Genomic DNA, 21,468 nt, shown 5'->3' with positions numbered 1-21,468 from the left:
TTTTCAATTGCTCTCGATTACAGTTTCTTGTTTTATTCTTCCTTTGTCTTTTTTCCTCTAATAATCCAGTCTCCAATTTCCTCTTTTACTCTGTACCTGAATTGATAGAGTGCACTATTCTAATTTATATTGGCCCAGATTCTATCCTATTTATTTCACAATCGTCAAGCTAATTGCATAAAGGTTTACACAAAGTTTTTTTTACTCTATTCATACTGACCCCAATTGCTTTGTCATGGGTGTTGTGCTGTTTCACTTACCTCCTTACAGAAACTGCAAAATCTCACGGAGATTAAATGGCCACAGGCAAGTCTAATCAATGATAAACACAGTTTATTTATGAATGTCACAATACTATGGCTTTACGAGGTGTATGTTTTCTTAATGAAGAAAGGTTGAGACAGAGATAGACAGCAGACTGCTCACGCCATTGAGTTTTTGTTTAAGAGTTGGAACAATAGAAGCAGTCTGAATGGGTGGGGTCAAGCTCACACAGAGCCAGAATTTTTAGTTTCAGCTTTCAGAAGTTGCTGGGGTCTTGAAGCTAAATGTTCAAGTTTTTATTCTTCCTCGGTTACAGCTAAAAGCTGGGGTTCTCTTCCTGCTGCCAGAAATGCATGTGAGACAATCTATTTTACAAATTTGTCTTTGCCAAGGGTATATTTAAGGAATGTTACTAAATTAGAGCAGTTAATTAGTAGTAGTTAATATATCTATTATTTTCTTAAGCATTTTGATAGAATTACAGTTAAGCTAATTCTTTTTATTTTGTCTGTATTTTAACTGTAGTGTAAAAATAAAATGTTTTGCTTAAAGTTGAGCAGGTTGACCAATCGAATTGCATCTGGAATGCAGTGCCTTACATTTTAAATAAGAAAACGTTAAGGTCTAGGCTTTCTTCTTAATATATTTAGAGGAAGCTTGGGCTGGTCCACTAGAACCAGCTATATAAATTTTAGCTCAGAACAGGCAGAAACTTGAACACAATTGCTCATTTATGAAGAGCAACAACTATAGACCATTTAAAGTCATTCTTCAAATGGATAATGGACAAAATAATTCATTTGCTTCTAATTTATATCTTAGGTTATAACTTCCTTCTAATTCCCATAGCAATTCTCTTGATTGCCTATTCCTACAAAATTCCACAGGCTTAACATGCAGCCTGGGAATACAGTATGCAGTAGGGCAAGGCATGATACACAGCAGGTGGAGGACAGAATGAATAAAAGAAAGGCTGAATGATCAAAAATCCAACTTTGATTGAAACCTTGGAAGGGGAAGAAATTTTGCTTTGACAACAAAATGTCAGATCTACCTCTGTAGAAACAGATGTGTAAATACACATGATTTGGTATGTTACAAATGCACATACACAACACACAAAATACACATTGATAAGTGAACACAGAGATGAGACTGGTTCTAAAAAATCTTAAGTCTTCCGTACAGCTGCTTTCTTTATAGCACTTCACATGATTTACTGAATTTATTGTGCCATTTTTTTCTCTAGAATAAACAGGCTTTGTGCAGAATTCAAGTGCTGCTAGTAATACTTAAATCTTATTCAACTCTCATTCATACATTGTACACAAAAGATACACTAATTCCCCTCCCCCTATTTCCACAATAGCATACAGCAAAACAGCAATCCTTGAATAAGATAAATGGATCTACAAATTCAGAATAAAACATTGGGAACACAACTGAGTAAAAGGTAAGCGCATTGCTGATAAAGTATCTCCAAGATTTCTAAGTCAATAAACATGTTTATTGTTTCCTAGTGCCCTTGAGGAATAGGAAGGAGGAAGCAAAAGAAATGAAAAGAGAATACAGACAAGGACACTTTAACGATGTTTACTTCACAACACATTTTTTTGTACTTACCTTGACTACAGTATGTTACAGTTCGTGCATAACCAGCAATCCATGGATTCCTGAACATGTTTGCGGGATCCAAGGTTTCAAGTGACAAGTAATGGCTAATTTTATACCAGACACAAAGCTAGGCCCGTCTACACTGTAATGTGTAGAGGGGGTTTTCATGGAACAGCACAGTAGTGGAGCTGTCAACCAGCGACAGGCTGAGGGAATAGGCTAGGCAGTAGGCTGCTGTTTACAGCAGCTCATGCTGCTAATCAGATTACAAATAGAAATTAGGGTACAATGAAATGCTAAAACAGATTGAATGATAGAGATTGAGAGATTATAATAAATTACTGTAAATCTGTGGGCAAGTCACAACATATGTTACTGTGCTGCAGCAGAAGAATAGGTACTGCCACAATGTGAAGCTCCCAAATACAAAGAAACCAATCGTCTCTTAACAGACAAGAAAATCTTCTCAGCCCTAAGTAATCGCAATCTGCAAGGAATGCACAACTACATCGCAATATCAGTCCAAAAGCAACCATAGGATTGGCCCAGACGAATTGTAACATTATGCTAAATTCTTTTAGGTGGCGGGGACAAAGCCAAAATATTGAAATCACTATGATTTATGATGAACACGTGGACTTCTTTTGTGGCAGACTTACAAAAAGTAACAGATCTGCTTGTTGAGAAAGTAGCAAAGTATTTTTAACTCTAGACAGAAGCGGAGCTGAAGTAGAGACGATAATTTTCCAAGCACTCAAGCTGACAAGCCAGTTACGTCAGTTTAATTCTTGAAATTATATCTGCACAAAGTCACCTGCTTAAATTTCTAAGGTGCTCGACATATTTGATACATTAGGCAATAATAAATCAAACTCTCCCAATGTTTATAAACATTTCTCAAAATTAACACTTTGCTAGGTGTTTAGTTTATGATAGACAAAAGGATATATCTGCAATTTGCCAAAAATTATGTTGGTAATAATTGAAGCTTCAATTTTGACTTTGTGATAGTTGATGTGATATTACTCTGCAGTTCAGGTAGGTAACCGCGGTCATGGATGGTCTCCTAAACAAACTGCAATGTGCTGCACTGGTGCATTAGCGCAAATGTTGTGCTCTGGCTCATGAAGTGGGAACTGAATCCCTAAACTTCTCATTCAAGGCTATACCATTACCAGTGAGCCACAGATGACACTTAGTCACAAAGTCAGGGTTTAAGTACTGGCCTCATCTTACAAGGCTGTCACTTAAAATCAACGTAATGCCCTTTTGTTCCCTAACTTTGCACCTTCTAGTAACAGTATCAGGATTTTAAACAGGGCTGCAAGGATCATTGAATGTGATGTCAAGCTCACAAGGAATGAGGAATATCCACTTAAGATGTCATAATCAAAAAATTAAGTCATTCTTAATGTGCACAACTTGTTCAAATAAATGCAGAAATTGCTGGAGAAACTCAACAAGTCCGGCAGCATCTCTGGGCAGAAAGTAAAGTTAATGTTTTGAGTCCAGTGACGGAGTCTCCTGAGTTTCTCCAGCAATTTCTGCTTTTGTTTCAGATCTCCAGCAGCCATAATTCTTTGATTAATAAAATAAAGAAACTTGCATTCATATACCTTTCATTACCTCGGAGATATCTCAAAGTGCATCACAGCCAAATAAATACCTTTGAAATTGGTCATTATTGTAATAAAGCAGTCAATTTACACATAACCACTTTTGAGAAACAGCAAAGGTTTTAGATAGAGTCATAGTGTGATACAATACAGAAACAGATCCTTTGGCGCAACCAGTCCATGGTGATTATAATCCCAAACTAAACTAACACCGCCTGCCTGTGCTTGGCCCACATACCTCCAAACATTTCTTATTCACGTACTTATCCAAATGTCTTTTAAATGTTGTAAGTGTACCTGCATCTACCACTTCCACAAAAACCATGCAAAAAAGGTTGTCCCTCTTGTATTTTTTTAATTTTTCTCCTCTCACCTCAAAAATATGCCCCCTCGTTTTATACTTGCCCACCCTAGGGAAAAGACACCTGCCATTCAAGGGATAAATACCAGAAAGTGGTCCCCTGTTGGACTTCAAAACAGTCCAGAGACGACATACAAGACCTCAGCTTAGTATCTCATCCAAAGCCATATAGTGCACCATCTACTGAACCAGTTAATGGTTTGGTGCTCCATTAAAGACATTGTTGTGACTGCAGTGAACATGGGAACTGCCCTTTTCAACCAAGTGCATCGCCATAACTACTATAGTCAACTTTATCCAACACCCACAAGCCTACACAGGTTTGAGACAAACTCCTGAAGTATTTATCAAGGCACTCAAACTGACACTCAAGTAGTACACGCTTACAACCTACATTTTGTTGAGAAAGAATTATTAAAAAGGGGTCTTTGTCTCTGTCTACTTTTGCGATTCAGACAATGGGACAAAATACTTGTATGTTTGCCTGACACAAGCATTTTGTCAATTTCAAAAATATACTCTATTCATAAAATTATTTTGATATCTATACAATTGGTCATGCCTTACATACGTATACATTCCATTCTTTTCATACAGAGATTGTAATTAATCAGTCGTATGTACAAGTCTGTACATTGACCATCCAGGTATTTTGCTGAGGTGTCAGTGGGGCTTGATTACTGAGTGGGCCCCCTGTTCTTCTTAGGCAGGCAGACCTTACACGGTGGTCTTTCCCCACCGTGCCTTGGCAGCAGCTGCCCCAAGCTTCAGCGTGTTCCTCAGCAAGTAGTCCTGGACGTTGGAATGTGCCAGTCTGCAACACTCAGTTGGGGTCAGCTCCTTCAATTGGAAGATCAACAGGTTTTGGACAGACCAAAGAGTGTCTTTGACCGAGTTGATGATCCTCCAGGCACAGTTGATGTTTGTCTTGGTGAGCGTCCCGGGGGAACAGACCACAGAGCACGGAGTCCCGCGTCACAGAGCTGCTTGGGACGAACCTCGACAAACAGCACTGCATTCCTCTCCAGACTTCTTCTGCATAGGCACATTCCAGAAGAAGGTGTGACAGTCTCGTCCCCTCCACAACCGCTCCAAGGGCAGCGTGCGTTGAGGCTGAGTGTCTGGGCCTGCATGAAGGATCTCACAGGCAAAGCCCTTCTCACCACCAGTCAAGCCATGTCTTGGTGCTTGTTGGAAAGTTCTGGCGATGAGGCATTCTGTCAAATGACTTTGACAGTCTGCTCAGGGAACCACTCTACAGGAAATGCCCTCTCCTTTTCCAGAAGGATTTCGAGGACACTACGTGCTAACCATTTCCTGATGGACTTGTGGTCAAAGGTCTTTTTCTTCATAAATTTTTCCACGAAGGATAGGTGATACGGAACCGTCCAACTACTTGGAAATTTCCGTGGCAGCGAGGCCAGGCGGGGGCCTGCAGGTTAAGGCCTCCCTGTACATGGATGATGTCGCCGTTTTCTGCTCGGATCTGCTATCCGTGCACAGACTCATGTGTGTATATGGCCAGTTTGAACGGGCCTTGGGGGCCAAGGTAAACCGAGGCAAGAGCGAGGCCATGCTCTTCGGGAACTAGGCCGACCAATCCTCCATCGCCTTCACGGTCAGGACTCACCACCTGAAGGTGCTGGGAATTTGGTTCGGTGGGGCTGGGGCATGCGCCACGTCTTGGGAGGAGCGTATCAGGAAGATGAGGCAGAAACTGGGCAGATGGAAGCAACAGTCGCTCTCCATCACGGATAAAAACCTGGTCATCACGTATGAGACACTGTTATTGCTATTATATGTGGCATGGGTCTGGCCTACACCCAGAACCTGTGCCGTCGCAGTCACCCGAGCCTTCTTCCGTTCTATGTGGAGATCAAAGATGGACCGGGTCTGAAGGGACTCAGTGTATAAAGATCTGGGCAACAGAGGAAAAAAAAACACACCCAATGCCACCCTCACCCTGATGGCCACCTTTGTGTGTGGCTGCATCAAGCTGTGCGTGGATTCCCGGTACGCAAACACAAAGTGTCACTACGTACTGAGGTTCTACCTGTTTGCCTGACACAAGCATGGCTAACAACACAGTATCACGATTTGCCTGAAAGCTGAAGTGTAATGTGCAAAATTATTGAGCAGTTAAATAACAGGATCATTTTTTCACATGGGTTAGCTCGTCATTTACCTTGAAAGCTTGTGGTATTAATAGGTTGAAGCCAAAACAGTTAGATGGGATGTTGAAGAAGAACTTCTTGCTGTTCGCAAACCACACATTTCTTAATTAACTTAAAACACACATTTTTGAAAGTAAAAAAGCAGATCTCAAATTAGCATATATTAAAACTGACTCGCTGTCATTAATATCACTTTATGGATCAGGACCTGGTGCAATTTTTAAAAAAAAAGATTATTCATGGACGTTAGCAATTAAGGATGGGCAATAAATACTGGCTCATCCAACAATGCCAAGGAACTGACTGGTTTGCTAGGCCATTTTAGGGAGCAGAATAACATTTCTGTGGGTCTAAAGTCACATGTAGGCCAAATCACGCAAGATGGCATATTTCCTTTTATAAATGATTAACATTAGGCTAACTTTTAATCATATACTTTTATTGAATTAAATTTCACCATATGCTAAGGTGGGATTCAAATATAGAGAATACAGAACATTAGAACCTGGTCCAGTGACACTGTCCTGTTGATTACTGGTAAGGTTTGCAACCTCTACTCATTAATACTGCATTTGAGCCACTTTTTAAAAAGTGCTATTCAGCAGGCTAGTGAACATGTCGGCAGTTATTTATTCTGCATGGTAAATACCTTGCCCTTTACTCTGTCATAAAGCTGATGCAGGCTATGTAACATGTGACAGATCCTAGGTTCGTAAGTTACATCTCGACACTCGGGAGATCACACAATGGGGCGAATGCATATCAAAGTTTGCTGCGTAGGGGGTGGGGGAGACTACTGGGTCAGTGATTTTCTAAAGAGGTCAATGGTTCAAACATAGGTGTCAAATCGTTAGCCTCAGCTGGTGCAACCTTTTCACAAAGTACAACAACCACCCCCACCCATCGGTTTCCATCTCTTTTCTAAGCCATGTACCTCTCAGCCCAGGCAAGAACGGCCTGTTTTCACATTCATTCCCACTTTTGATTCCAACAAGATATACATGAACAACCTAGTGCAGCTACCCAATCTACCCTTTTGAAGATACCTGTAATTCAGCACATCCCTATCACAGGTCACAAATTCAGTGCCTTTCAAACTTAGATTTAATTTAACCCTTTAATTTAACCCTTTCGTGATGTTATTTGCAGGTAATTGAACAGTATTGCACTGTCCTATCACTGAAGGAGCAACACATGACAACACGAATAGTCATATTTTATGGTTGCTCAAATAATTGACACCAATTTATTTCAGTTGCATGATTACCTCTGTCATGCAAGATGGGTGAGGTATTGGTTATGTCCCTGTCAGGCTGTAAGCAATATATTCTAAAAACGAATGGATAGATTTCAGCAAACCTTACTACACTCTCATGATTTGGTGACGCCGGTATTGGACTGGGTGTACAAAAAGTTAAAAATCATGCAACACCAGGTTATAGTCCAACAGGTTTAATTGGAAGCACTAGCTTTCGGAGCGCTGCTCCTTCATCAGGTGGTGTTGTGACAACCACCTGATAAAGGAGCAGTGCTCTGAAAGCTAGTGCTTCCAATTAAACCTGTTGGACTATAATCTGATGTTGCGTGATTTTTAACTTTGTACATAGGCTATGACCCAAGGAAGAACTGACTAGTTTCTAGTCAGTACTTTCTTTACATCACAGCTTGAATGTTGCTGAAGAGAGAGACATGCCCCTGAAGTTTTTCATCTTTGTACTCATCAGGACAGATGCAAGAATGTCAAATTTCAACATGCCAAATACAAGAGGAGAAAGGGACCAGGTTGTGGTGAAAAAATGGTTGGGCTAATATAAAATTTGTTTCAACCTGATCAATTTTTTTAAAAAACAGAAGCCCATCACTCCAGCATTCTCGGAATTACTTCCAGCTCATATTACATTTGCTTTCAAATAGGAAAGCCAAAACTATACAGAGATAGTGCTCCAAATATATTCCTGCCGAGGTCTTCTATAGCTGTTGTAAAATCTCCCTATTTTTATATCCCCCCTTGTAATAAATAGCAATATTTTATTAATCCTCAATCACATTCTGTCCCTGTGTATTACCTTTTCATTATTTCTGCAACCTCAGTTTAAATAGTTTACTGCTTTTCTATTCTTCCTGCCAAAGTCACATCTGTCCACATTATATTCCAACTGTCAATTTTTTGTCCACTCACTCAACCTTTGTTGACTCTACCTCCTTTTGAAACTTACTTTCTTGATGCAAATAGCAAGTCAAGCTACCATACATTCTATCCCTTCATCCAAGTTATTTATTTAGATTGTGAATTGTTGAGGCCTCAAACAGAACCCTAAGGCACTCAGTAGTTACAGCTTGCCGATCAAAAAGAATCCATTTATTCCTACATGCAGCTTTCTGTTTGCTAACCAATTCTTGCCAATATGCTAACCCCTACACCATGGACACTTATTTAGCAGAAAATTAAAGTCCATACAGTCCCAGATTATGTTCTGTCAGAGATTTGATTGATTGTACATTTAAGCTGAGGGTCACATGCCTGAGACAATGGCTGAGACTGAGAAGGCAAAGCGTACATTGTGACCTCAGCTGGTACATGAATTGAACTTGTGCTGTTGGCATTATTCTATATCGCAAACTATTTGAACTCTTATGTAGTAGCATTTTACATGGCACCTTATTAAATGCCATTTGGCAATCTAAGTACACCACAGCTACAGATTCCCATGGATCCACTTTGCTTGTTACTTCCTCAAAAGCCCTGATAAATTAGATTAGCACAAGTTTCTTTTCATAAAACCATGTTGTCTCTGCCAGATTTAAAAAAAAATATTTCATTCAAGGGATGTGGACATTGCTGGCAAGGCCAGCTTTTATTGCCCATCCTTAATTGTTAAGAGTCAACTACAATGCTGTGGTTCTAGAGTCACACGCAGGCTAGATCAAATAAGGATGGCAGAATTCTTTCCAAAAAGGACATGTGGTGATTTTCTAAGTATCCCTTATAACCTCCTAAATAATGGATTCTAGCATTATCCCACTGATAGATGGCTAACCGCCCTAGTTTCCTGTCTTTTATCTCCCTCCTTTTTTGAAGAAAGATATTACATTAGCTATTTTTCAATCACTCCTCTCCATATCAGAAACTAAGGAATTTTGGAAGATTATAACATTACCTCTGTGGTCACTTCTTTTAGACCCTGGAGTACAACCTTCTGGTCCTAAGGACTTCTTAACCCTTAGGTCCCCGAGTTTTCCCAATATCTTTTCTATGGTTTTCTATTAAGGTATCTTTTTAAGCTTTCAACAGTGAAGACAGATAAAACATCTGTTCAAAGCTTCTAACAGAGAGTTTCTCCAGATGCAGAGTCAAGAGTGTGTTGCTGGAAAAGCACAGCAGGTCAGGCAGCATCCGAGGAGCAGGAGAATCAACATTTCAGGGATAAGCACTGCCCAAAGCATAGATTCTCCTGCTCCTTGCTTTTCCAGCACCACACTCTCAACTCTGATCTCCAGCATCTGCAAACTTCACTTTCTACTTTCCCCAGATTTTCTCTCTCTCTCTCTCTCTCTAAGGAACAATACTCACTTACTCCGTCTTGGAGTAGACTCAGTGGGTCGAAAGGCCCATATCCTTTTTAAAAGCCTGTAGATTATAGAAATTCTTATGCTAATTTTATACCACCTGTTTGCTTTCTCTCACACCCTATTTCCTTTCTTTTTTTATTAATCATTCTTTGTTGGGTCTTAAAACCTGACCAATCTTTCGATTATCACCAAAGGTTTGCAGGTTTGTCCACTGTTTCTTTCAGGTTGAAACCATTCCTTTATTTAGCTACAGATATTTTATCCTTCTCAACAAATATTTCTTCCTCATTAGGATATATTTTTGATGAAAATTATTAAATTTATCCTTAGAAGCCTGCCACCGCATCTCCATTGTTTTATCGTGTAATCCAATTTCAGAGTTTACACCCCTATAATCCCCTTTATTCAGGGTTAAAACACTAGCCCCACATTGCTTCCCTTCAAACAGAATACGAAATTTGATCATATTACACATGCAATCACCTAGAGGGTTCTTTACCGTGGAGTTTTTTTTCATTAATCCCGTCTCATTTCTCACTACTAGATGTATAATAGGTTGTTCTATGGCTGACGCTGGAACATAATCATGTAACAGTTCCCAGTTTCTCTAAGAACTCATTTTCTGAGATACCTTTGCCAGGTTGACAAACCCAATCTCCACGTAGGTTAAAGTCAACCATGATTATGGTGGTACATTTTCTATATGCCTCTTTATTTCTTCCTGTATGTCCTATCTTATGGTGCAACTGTAAGTGGGCCTATGAATTACTCTCACAATGACCTCTTACTTTTCCAAATACTGTACTTATCTCTACCCAAATCAATTTTGCATCTTGTGTTTTCCAGATAATCTGAGTTCTTACCACTGCACTGATGATGTCGTTAAGTATAATTCTACCTTCCCTGTTCTGATCTTTTCAAAATGTCAAATACCCTGCAATATTTAGATTTACTTTAGTCACCTTTCAACCACGTATCTGTAGGGATTATTATGTGAAACATTTCAAAAGATAATGGTGCAGTGAGATATTGGGTTTTAGGTCATCTTTATGAGCTCACTCACCAGCTTGCTATATTCATTAATACCAGGTTCCCGTTCATTCATTCATAACCCTTTATTAATCAATTATTTACTATAACATGGTTTCATTCATTATATTTACTATTATAAGATAGCCCAAATTTAAAACAACCCTTTCAATCAAAACAACATTTTCAAACCCATTACTGCATTTCACATCTTATCAGCCCTTGCTATAAGCAGTGTTTACCTCTGAATAAGTATAGCATACAGAACAATACCATATCCATCAAGTCTCCATGAAACATTATTATATTAATCAGCCCCTTTCTAACAATCTCCCAGACCTGAATAGATTACAGAATACCAAACATTTTCCCCAATTAGTATGTACTTGTTAACTGGGCTGTTATCCTTTAAAGAAACTACAGTATATACTCGTGCAAGAATCACATTTTTTAGGATTATGTTTTAAGCTTAAATTAATGGGGTCGACTATTACTTGGATACTACTTTTGAGGGGCTGAAATTCATGCCCATCAAAATTCATACTGTATCATTAGAAGCCGAGTTGGTCTCTAAACGAATAAATAAAAAGACACAATGAATGACAGTAATTACCAGATATAAAGAATAGAAAATAAAATGAATTAGTAATTATTCCATCTGCTTTTTTTGGTCTTTTCTGTTTTATAAAAAAAACTTACCTTGGAGCAGCAATGACATCATCGGTGCAGTTGAGGGCTAGATTGGAATCCCGGACCGGAGATGGCCGGAAGAATGGAGAGGGGTGGCTGGCAGAACAGAGTCCCAGAGTGAAGCGGAACAGCCATGTGAAACATGAATACTAATTATGTTAATTGTAGTGCTCGCTCAATAATGAACTTAAGAAATCCGAAGGGTAATGTCATTGTGAATTATGTGAAGAACTAGGGTCGACTTTTACACGAGATATATGGAAAATTCCAGAATTTTTTGGCCAAAAATACAGAGTGGACTTTGATATGAGATTGACTTTTACTTGAGTACATACAGTAACAGTCATAACAGCTCTCAAGTGAAACTTGCATGAATGAATGAAACTCATACTGGCAAATAGTAAATGAATCTCACAACCCAGCTGCAGTAATCAGTTTAATATCCTTTATTCTTTTATTAAGTACAGATACAATTTCTAACTTACTTAACCATGATGTGAAGGAGCCGGTGTTGGAGTGGGGTGGACAAAGTTAAAAATCACACAATATCAGGTTATAGTCCAATAGGTTTATTTGGAAGCACTAACTTTTGGAGCGCTGCTCCTTCATCATGTAGTTGTGGAACGGGATAAGACACAGAATTTATAGCAAAAGATTACAGGGTCATGCAACTGAAATGATATATTGAACAAACCTAGATTGCTGTTAAGTCTTTCATGTTTTAGAATGAGTTGCAGGTTTCAGTTCATTAATATGTAAATCCCATAACTTCTTTTAAGTCACATTCTTGAGATATCTTAAGGTTTTATGAAAAAAATGACATCACAGTTCAGACAATGTATTAAAGGTGTGGGATTAGAGTGCGTCTGTGTCCCAATCTTGAGTAGCACTGGTTCTAATTCCAAAGTAGAAATTTCTAAACTATTACATGGACTGACTGCCAGCAGGTTATGACATTTTGAGCAAAATAGAGTGCGTCTGCAAATGCAACTTCATCCCATAGGCCTGTGCATGCGTGCATGAGAGAAACAGAGAGAGTGAGAGTGTTTGAGTCTGAGAGTATGGAAGAGTGTGTGTATGAGCGAGTGTATAATGTAGTGGGATCACCTGTAGTGTGACATGAACCCAAGGTCCCAGTTGAAGTCCACCTTGGAAGATGCCCCAAGGTATGGTACATCGGTAAGACCAAGCAGGTGACAACAGATGAATGGACACCTCGCAACAAATCAGCGGACAGGGGTGTTCCACCCCAGTCAGGGAACACTTCAGCAATCAGGGACATTCTGCCTGGATTCTTCAGGTGACCATCCTCCAAGGTGGACTTCGGGACGGCAACAATGCAGGATGGCCGAGCAGAGTCATAGAGATGTATAGCATGGAAACAGACCCTTCGGTCCAACTCGTTCATGCCGACCAGATATCCCAACCCAATCGAGTCCTACCTGCCAGCACCTGGCCGATATCCCTCCAAACCCTTCCTATTCATATACCCATCCAAATGCCTCTTAAAATGTTGCAATTCCACCAGCCTCCACCACATCCTCTGGCAGTTCATTTCATACACGTACCACCCTCTGTGTGAAAAGGTTGCCCTTTAGGTGTCTTTTATATCTTTCCCCTCTCACCCTACACCTATGCCCTCTAGTTCTGGACTGCCCGACCCCAGGGAAAAGACTTTGTCTATTTATCCTATCCATGCCCCTCATAATTTTGTAAACCTCTATAAGGTCACCCCTCAGCCTCCGACGCTCCAGGGACAACAGCCCCAACCTGTTCAGCCTCTCCCTGTAGCTCAGATCTTCCAACCTTGGCAACATCCTTGTAAATCTTTTGTGAACCTTTTCAAGTTTCACAACATCTTTCCAATAGGAAGGAGACCAGAATTGCATGCAATATTCCAACAGTGGCCTAACCAATGTCCTGTACAGCCGCAACTTGATCAGTACTCAATACTCTGATCAATAAAGGAAAGCATACCAAACGCCTTCTTCACTATCCTATCCTATCTACCTGCAACTCCACTTTCAAGGAGCTATGAACCTGCACTCCAAGGTCTCTTTGTTCAGCAACACTCTCTAGGACCTTACCATTAAGTGTATAAGTCCTGCTAAGATTTGCTTTCCCAAAATGCAACACCTCGCATTTATCCGAATTAAACTCCATCTGCCACTTCTCAGCCCATTGGCCCATCTGGTCAAGATCCTGTTGTAATCTGAGGTAACTCTCTTTGCTGTCCACTACACCTCCAATTTTGGCGTCATCTGCAAACTTACTAACTGTACCTCTTATGCTCGTGTCCAAATCATTTATGTAAATGACAAAACGTAGAGGGCCCAGCACCGATCCTTGTGGCACTCCACTGGTCACAGGCCTCCAGTCTGAAAAACAACCCTTCACCACCACCCTCTGTCTTCTACCTTTGAGCTAGTTCTGTATCCAAATGGCTAGTTCTCCCTGTATTCCATGAGATCTAACCTTGCTAATTAGTCTCCCATGGGGAACCGGCCAAGTTTGGAACCCATGAGGATGGTGTCACACTACAGGTGATCCCACTACACTATACACTCGTTCATATATACACACACTCTTACATACTCACACACTCAAATAGACTTTTGCTCATACACAGATACAACCGCCACACTCACCCACGCATGCACCCTTTCACAGGCTTACACTCAATCACACTCACACTTTACCAAGCATGCACACATGCAAACACACACGCTCATGCGCGCACACACACACACACATACACACGTCTTTGCATTTGCAGAATTATATTTGCAGATACACTATTTTGCTCAAAAAGCACACAACCTGCAGGCAGTCAATCCATGTAAGAGTTTGTAAATTTCTACTTTGGAAATAAAAACATTTTAACTCAATTAGAATACATATAGACTCTAATCTCACACCTTTAATGCATTATCTGAGCTGAAATGTCACCTTATTTGGTCCATTTATTTTGCTCTAAAATTATAGAGGGTTTTTTAAAATTCTTCCTCCAATAAGGAGGGGAAAGGTGGGATGTTGGAAATGGTAAAAATGTGAACTGATTCAATCCCAATACAAACATGCCTTGGTCATCTGATTTCCTCACTCTAAATTACTGATCACAAATTGTCAATGAGGTTATGTTCCTAAGATGTCACCGTTTTCTTTTATAAACCTGAAGTTATCTCGAGAATGTTACTTAAAAGTAGTTCTGGGATTTACATATTAATGAACTGAAACCTGCAACCCATTCTAAAAGACAAAAGACTTAACAGCAATCTAGGTTTGTTCAATATATTATTTCAGTTGCATGACACTAATCCTTTGCTATAAATTATGGTCCTGCTCCACAATTACCTGATGAAGCAGCAGTACCCCAAAAGCTAGTGTTTCCAAATAAACATGTTGGACTATAACCTGGTGTTGTGTGATTTTTAACTTTAACTTATTAGAGCATACAAGTCTAGTAATTTTTCTAATATTTACTAACTTAAAAGACAAAAGGACTAACACCTCTTAATTATGCAAGCAGACTGGATAGACACTCTTAATCCCATCAGAAGTAGCAGCTAGCACTTAGCTCATGTTTTAACCTATCTCCTGCCTCCCAAGTCAGAAGCATCTCAAACATGCGTCTACTATAGATAAAACAATGTAACACCATAGACATTTATAAACTCTTACATGGACTGACTGCCTGCAGGTTATGTGCTTTTTGAGCAAAATAGAGTTCCAAAGGCCAGGGGAATTTTCTGGAATGTTTGAGGAGTGCTGGTTATGGTGGTGGATATATAAAAGTTTTATGAATGGTTGAGGAGATGGGTCATTCACACTCATTTAGGTTGACTGTATCTGGTAGGTTACTTCTAGCCAGGTTGAATCTATTCTAATCACTTTGGACTTTGTAGACTGCGGCTATGCTAATATTTGGTCACATTGAAAGCAACAGCTTCCAGTAATTTAAAATGCTGTACTCTAGTCTTTTTACTTATTTGGTGGTTTCAGCCCACACAACAAATGGGTATTTGTAAAATAGAACATAGGTTTGATAATGGTTTCATTTTTTCAGTTTGCACATTTTAAGCCTTATGGCTGACAGTCGAGTGTCAAATGATGTGCAACATTGAATGGTATTGATATTAGGCGGAGACTGAGCAAATTGATGCTGACTGAAAACAACAATAAACTTCACTTCAATTAAATGGGTCCAATTTAAACCCAGGTCAGTGAAAGGGCAATATAATCAATTGCACTGGATTTTTTTAAACAAACTGATTTACAAACAGCTGAGATGTAATGTTACACTTTGACCTTTTTACACTCAACTGTGGATGTCAAGCCAGACACGAGCACAGATGCTTCATACTTTAAAATGTTCTTTCGGTAACCCTTGCCTTTATGACTAAGTCAGACAGTTCCATGGTCCTTTTAAAAAAAAATCAGCTTCATAACATTATCAGTGTTCAGGAAGTGCTGCAAAGTGCACCTTCACACACTATTCTCCTACATCTGTCTGCCTATTAGTCTGCTATTCTGTACCTTGTAGCATAATTTAAATATGGGTAGGAAAAAAGAAATGTCAAAATCAAATTCAACGAGACTCATGCTTCACTTCTCTTACTGCCTTGCTGATATAGCTGCTTCAAATTCAAATACAGCATTCAACTGCAAGTTGGGGTATTATTTCCATAGGAGGAAAGCTCTCTCAAAAGATTTACTAATAAAAACCAGCTGAACTTGAATGGTACTATTGCCTATTTTTCTGGCTCCCGATTGTTGGTCTAAATGAATCATCGCCACCCCTGACCAGGAAAATCGGTGACCCAGATCGAAAGTTCCAAACGTGATTTTTCAAGCAACTATGTACCTGCTAATCATGCTCATTTTACTGAATCATTTCAACAAGTAGCAACGCTGGAATGAAAACTTTATGGAAAATTTACATTTCAGTCTGCAGAGTGAGGTACAGAAGTCCAAAACTCCACTCAATATTGGACAAATACGAATGTTAACATGATGATCATGTTAACAAGATTTGTGAAATCCTCATTGCAGTTTGGCAAGTCATAATGATTTGGCAGGTCGTGCCTCACAAACCTTATTGAATTCTTTGAGAAGGTGACTAAGGAGGTAGATGAGGGGAAAGCGGTAGATGTGGTATATATGGATTTTAGTAAGGCGTTTGATAAGGTCCCCCATGGTAGGCTACTGCAGAAAATACAGGGATATGGCATTGAGGGTGAGTTGGAGGTTTGGATTAGGAATTGGCTCTCTGGAAGAAGACAGAGGGTAGTAGTTGATGGCAAAGATTCATCTTGGAGTGCCGTCACTAGTGGTGTTCCGCAAGGATCTGTTTTGGGACCATTGCTGTTTGTCATTTTTATAAATGACCTGGAGGAAGGGTTAGAAGGTTGGGTGAGCAAGTTTGCGGATGATACGAAAGTCGGAGGAGTTGTAGACAGTGAGGAAGGATATGGCAGGTTACAGCGGGATATAGAGAAGCTGCAGAGCTGGGCAGAAAGGTGGCAAATGGAGTTCAATGTAGCTAAGTGTGAAGTGATTCACTTTGGTAAGAGTAATAAAAAGATGGATTACTGGGCTAATGGTAGACTACTTGGTAGTGTGGAAGAGCAGAGGGATCTTGGTGTCCATGTACACAGATCTCTGAAAGTTGCCACCCAGGTAAATAGTGCAGTGAAGAAGGCATATGGCGTACTGGCTTTTATTGGTAGAGGAATTGAGTTCCGGAGTCCTGAGGTCATGCTGCAGTTGTATAAGACTCTGGTGCGGCCGCTTCTGGAATATTGTGTGCAGTTTTGGTCGCCATACTATAGGAAGGATGTGGAGGCACTGGAACGGGTGCAGAGGAAGTTTACCAGGATGTTGCCTGGTATGGTAGGAAGATCCTATGAGGAAAGGCTGAGGCACTTGGGGTTGTTTTCTTTGGAGAAAAGAAGGTTTAGGGGTGATTTGATAGAGGTGTACAAGATGATTAGGGGGTTAGATAGGGTTGACAGTGAGAACCTTTTCCACGTATGGAGTCAGCTATTACAAGGGGGCATAGCTTTAAATTAAGGGGGGGTAGATATAGGACTGATGTTAGGGGTAGGTTCTTCACTCAGCGAGTCGTAAGTTCATGGAATGCCCTGCCAGTAGCAGTAGTGGACTCTCCCTCTTTATGGGTATTTAAGCGGGCATTGGATAGGTATATGGAGGATAGTGGGTTAGTGTAGGTTAGGTGGGCTTTGATCGGCGCAACATCGAGGGCCGAAGGGCCTGTACTGCGCTGTATTGTTCTATGTTCTATGTTCTATGTTCTAAATGTATATCCTGTGCTCGAAATGTATGGAAGAAAAGGATGGCAATCTTACAAAATGGCAGTATGCCATATTTCTTATATCTGCTGCAAAAACAGTACAAGATTTAATGTTACTGAACATACAGCAACCTTGCACAAAAATTCTGACTCAGCATAACATTTATAAAATGCCTCTAGCCAAATGCATTCCAGCCATTGAAGAACTCAGCTTTCACTCCAGGCAAACAAACTGTTTATCTAGATATAGATGGCTCAAAACAGTATCAGTATGAATGGCATTGAATCAGACAAAAATAAATAATTTGACTGAAATAGTGACAATTTCTTATCTTTATTCATAATTTATTTTTCAATGTCTCAACAATAAATCTAATCCCCATATTTGCTTAGGCTTCACAATACCATTTTAAAAATGCAAACATTCCAAGGCAGGATGTTGATTTTTCAGGTTAAAACTTCTGATTTTTTTTGCTTTCTCAGAAGTGCGCTAATTGCCAGTTCCTCAATATCTATTGAACCTGTAGTCAACTTAGTAGAGATCACAGTACTGTACTTAAATTATCTCAAAGGTCTTCATGTGAGCTTCAGTTGCGGAAGACAGGTAGAATAGACAAACATAAACTCAAAGTCACCCAAACCAATCAAATAGGCACTTCCAAACACAACGCAACTCCATTCACTGTCATCACCATGGATCTGAACCCTAAAATACTATTGACATTTTTAATTTGGAATTCCAAAATGCGTTTCAAAAGATGCCTGATACAGCCAAAAAATACAAAAGGAACTACAAACAGCAAATCTTCAAAGAGGAAAGAAGTCAAAACAGTTTGGATGTGATCTCTTGTGACTACACTGGTCACAAGAAGAGGCTTCTTCAGGAATGCCCGATTCTCCTGCTCCTTGGATGCTGCCTGACCTGCTGCGCTTTTCCAGCAACAAATTTTTCAGCTCTGATCTCCAGCATCTGCAGTCCTCACTTTCTCCTCGGAAACTGATCTCCAAATTCCAACCCAACGAGACTAGGCTAGTTCAGAAATAACAACGATTAACTAGCAGCATACCCATTCTAACTTTACTAGACTGTTGCTTAGGCTATAAATACCCAGTCAAGATTTATTAAGAACAACAGAAGCCCTGGAAGTTTATAGAAGAGGCAGGGGGTTACTCTAGAAACAATTCAGAAAGCAAATGTGTGCATGAGAAAGCACTGGGGGTAGATAAAAGAAAATCCAAAAGGCATTTATAAATATATTAGGGGTAAAAGAATAGCCATGAGCAAGAAATACTCAAAGGTAGTCAATGTGGCTTTCTCAGCTGGAGATCACGTCAGACAGGTTTAATTGTTTTGTTTTCCTGATGAGGTGATGATATGTGTATGTAAGGGTAGTGCAGTGGATGTGGTCTAAATGGACTTCAGTAAGGCTTTTTGACAAGGTCACATGTGCAAGACTGGTAAAAACCAATGGAACCAAGATAATTTGGCAAATTGGATTCAAAGTTGGCTTAGTGGCTGGAGACAGAGTTTAATGTTCAAAGATTGATTTTTGTGACTGCAGTGTACATTAATGATCTAGGTAGGAACGTAGGAGGTTTGAACAGTAAGTTGGCAGGTGACTCAAAACTGGTGATGTGTTAAGTAGTGAAGATGGAAAGCTTTAGATTATGTCATGAAAAAGATGGGCAAGACAATGGAATTTAATCCTGACCAGTGTGATATGATGCATTTTGGGAAGACCATCTAACCAAGTGAGTACATGTTGTGTGATAGTACCTGAGGAAATAGAGAGGGTCAGAAGGACCTTCTTATGCATATCCACAGATACAAGGGCAACAGAACAGGGAGATAAGGTGGTTATGATGACAAATGCGACCCTTGTCTTTATTAGTAAAGATGTTGAATACAAGAGCAAAGGGATTATTTTAGATATTTAGAAATTGTAAATTAAGCTACAGCTGGACTACTATATGTAGTCTGGTCACTACACTATAGGATGTGATTGCATTGGAGGGGGTGCAGAAGAGATTCATCAGGATACTGCCTGGGCTGGAGTATTACAGTATGAAGAGGTATTAGTTAGGCTCGGGTTATTTCCCATAGACTGAGAAGGCCAAAGAGGACTTGATTGTGGTATACAAGATTATGAGGTGCACAGATCGGATAGATAGGACAAACCTTTCCCCTTGGTCGAGGAATCAATAACTAGGGCCATACATTTAGGGTAAAAGGTAGGAAGTTTAGAGGGAATTTGAGGAAGACTGCTTAAATGTGAAGGGGAAGGGAAACAACATTCAGAAAAGATAAAGTAAATATTCCAGTTTTGAAAAATTAATCAACGTTTCATTTTCAGATGAGAACTGACTAGTTGCATTAGATTAACTAGCTGTTTATATGTCATAGTACCAGAATCTACAGAAAATAAATACTGCATATGAGGACAGTGACATGATGTTTATAATTAGGACTAGGCTTTTTAAAAATATAAATGAGGTTTGCTCAATGACTAAGTAATTAAATTACTTAAGTAATCCTTTGAAATTTAAGTCAATATTTCAAGACTCTCCTTGATGTAAATCTTTAAAAACTTCAAGTTAACTCCTTTCAGTAAAATGTTGATGAATAGTGCTGATTCATAATATTGCCAGCAGGTTGGTATCCATCTTTCAGGCAATAATTATTTTGAATGACTAGACTGCATTTAGCAATATTCCTAAAAGCTTTGTGTATTGATTTACTTAAGGATAAATCCTATTAATTCTCAGAATACTGGGAAACAGCCAGACTTGATTTACCAAATATGACAGAAGAACTGCAAGCTTCAGGTAGAATTGGAGCACATGTTTAAGACAGAGTCACATGTACACTCAAGGGCATGTTGTTCTCACATTCCATTTCAAGCCCAACTTTGAAAGCACAGAGGTGAAAAGTGGGTAACTGCGAGAAGATTTAATCATATTCCCAAAGAAACATATCACTGAGCCATCTCTCAGGCTGTGCAGTTTTTGGCAAATGTTCAAGTTGCTACAACCCAGCATAGCGTGTCCCCAACCACTACCACTCTCTGCTACCTACCCAAATAAGGTAATGTGCACATTGACTGGTTGGCTTGTAGGTTACACAATGTTTATCTCAGCTTGCTAACAGCACACTTCCACCAGATGATCCACCTTTTGACAGACAAGAATCATGTAACTAGCCCCCGTCAACAGTTGTAAACGTTCAGCTGTCTGGAACAACAAACCACGCTTAAAGATCTGAGTTGAAATCTACGTTTGTATAATAAAAAATGCTTTTTTTGAGCATTACAATGTAAAGTAAAGTAACTGATAAAAATCAGCAGGAATTATTAAACACTTACAACTCAGACAACATTTCTGCAGCTTGATTTAAACTTTCACCACTGAGAACAGATTAGGACAAGTTACTTATGATCATATCAATAAGGCAAGATGCAATATTAACTGCATGATTCCCCACATGGCAAATTCAATTTCAGTCATTTCAGGCCAACTATGTGCCTCTAACCAAAAACAGTTAGAAAGAATTGGGAGATCGGCACTGGGAGGCAGATCATGTGACCCTCAAGACTTGCATCCTCTCCAAATTTATTTCTACCACCCAGACCCTTGTTTATTTTTATATATGGCCACACATGCTCCTGTGTCTGGCATGCACAGAGACCCCTTGGCTGTTCTACAGCTAAAAAATATTGATCACGACCTCCAGTGTTTATAGTTGCAGAGATAAAAAGACAAGATAAGGTGACTGCCTTCGTGTTTATCTTTCAGATTGTATCTATCTGGAAAAAGGGAACACAAACAATCCATCTATTT

At 39.6% G+C, this 21,468-nt stretch overlaps 1 protein-coding gene across 8 annotated transcripts in view; it reads right to left on the bottom strand.

Moving 5' to 3' along the window:
* Positions 1 to 21,468, bottom strand: part of svila (supervillin a) — a 340,124-nt gene that overhangs the window by 210,378 nt on the left and 108,278 nt on the right. The window contains exon 1 of one of the 8 annotated variants that reach the window (XM_072576063.1): positions 1,888 to 2,298. The exons of the other annotated variants lie outside the window; for them this stretch is intronic. Within the exon in view, the coding sequence (XP_072432164.1) occupies positions 1,888 to 1,945 (58 nt within the window). The 5' untranslated portion in view covers positions 1,946 to 2,298. Of the gene's footprint in view, positions 1 to 1,887; positions 2,299 to 21,468 lie in introns of those variants that run through there. 8 annotated transcript variants of the gene reach the window in all.

Source organism: Chiloscyllium punctatum, chromosome 8 (genome assembly GCF_047496795.1).
Source record: "Chiloscyllium punctatum isolate Juve2018m chromosome 8, sChiPun1.3, whole genome shotgun sequence".
In the NCBI taxonomy this organism is placed as follows: Eukaryota; Metazoa; Chordata; class Chondrichthyes; order Orectolobiformes; family Hemiscylliidae; genus Chiloscyllium; species Chiloscyllium punctatum.
This window is presented reverse-complemented; position numbering and strand designations above follow the sequence as displayed.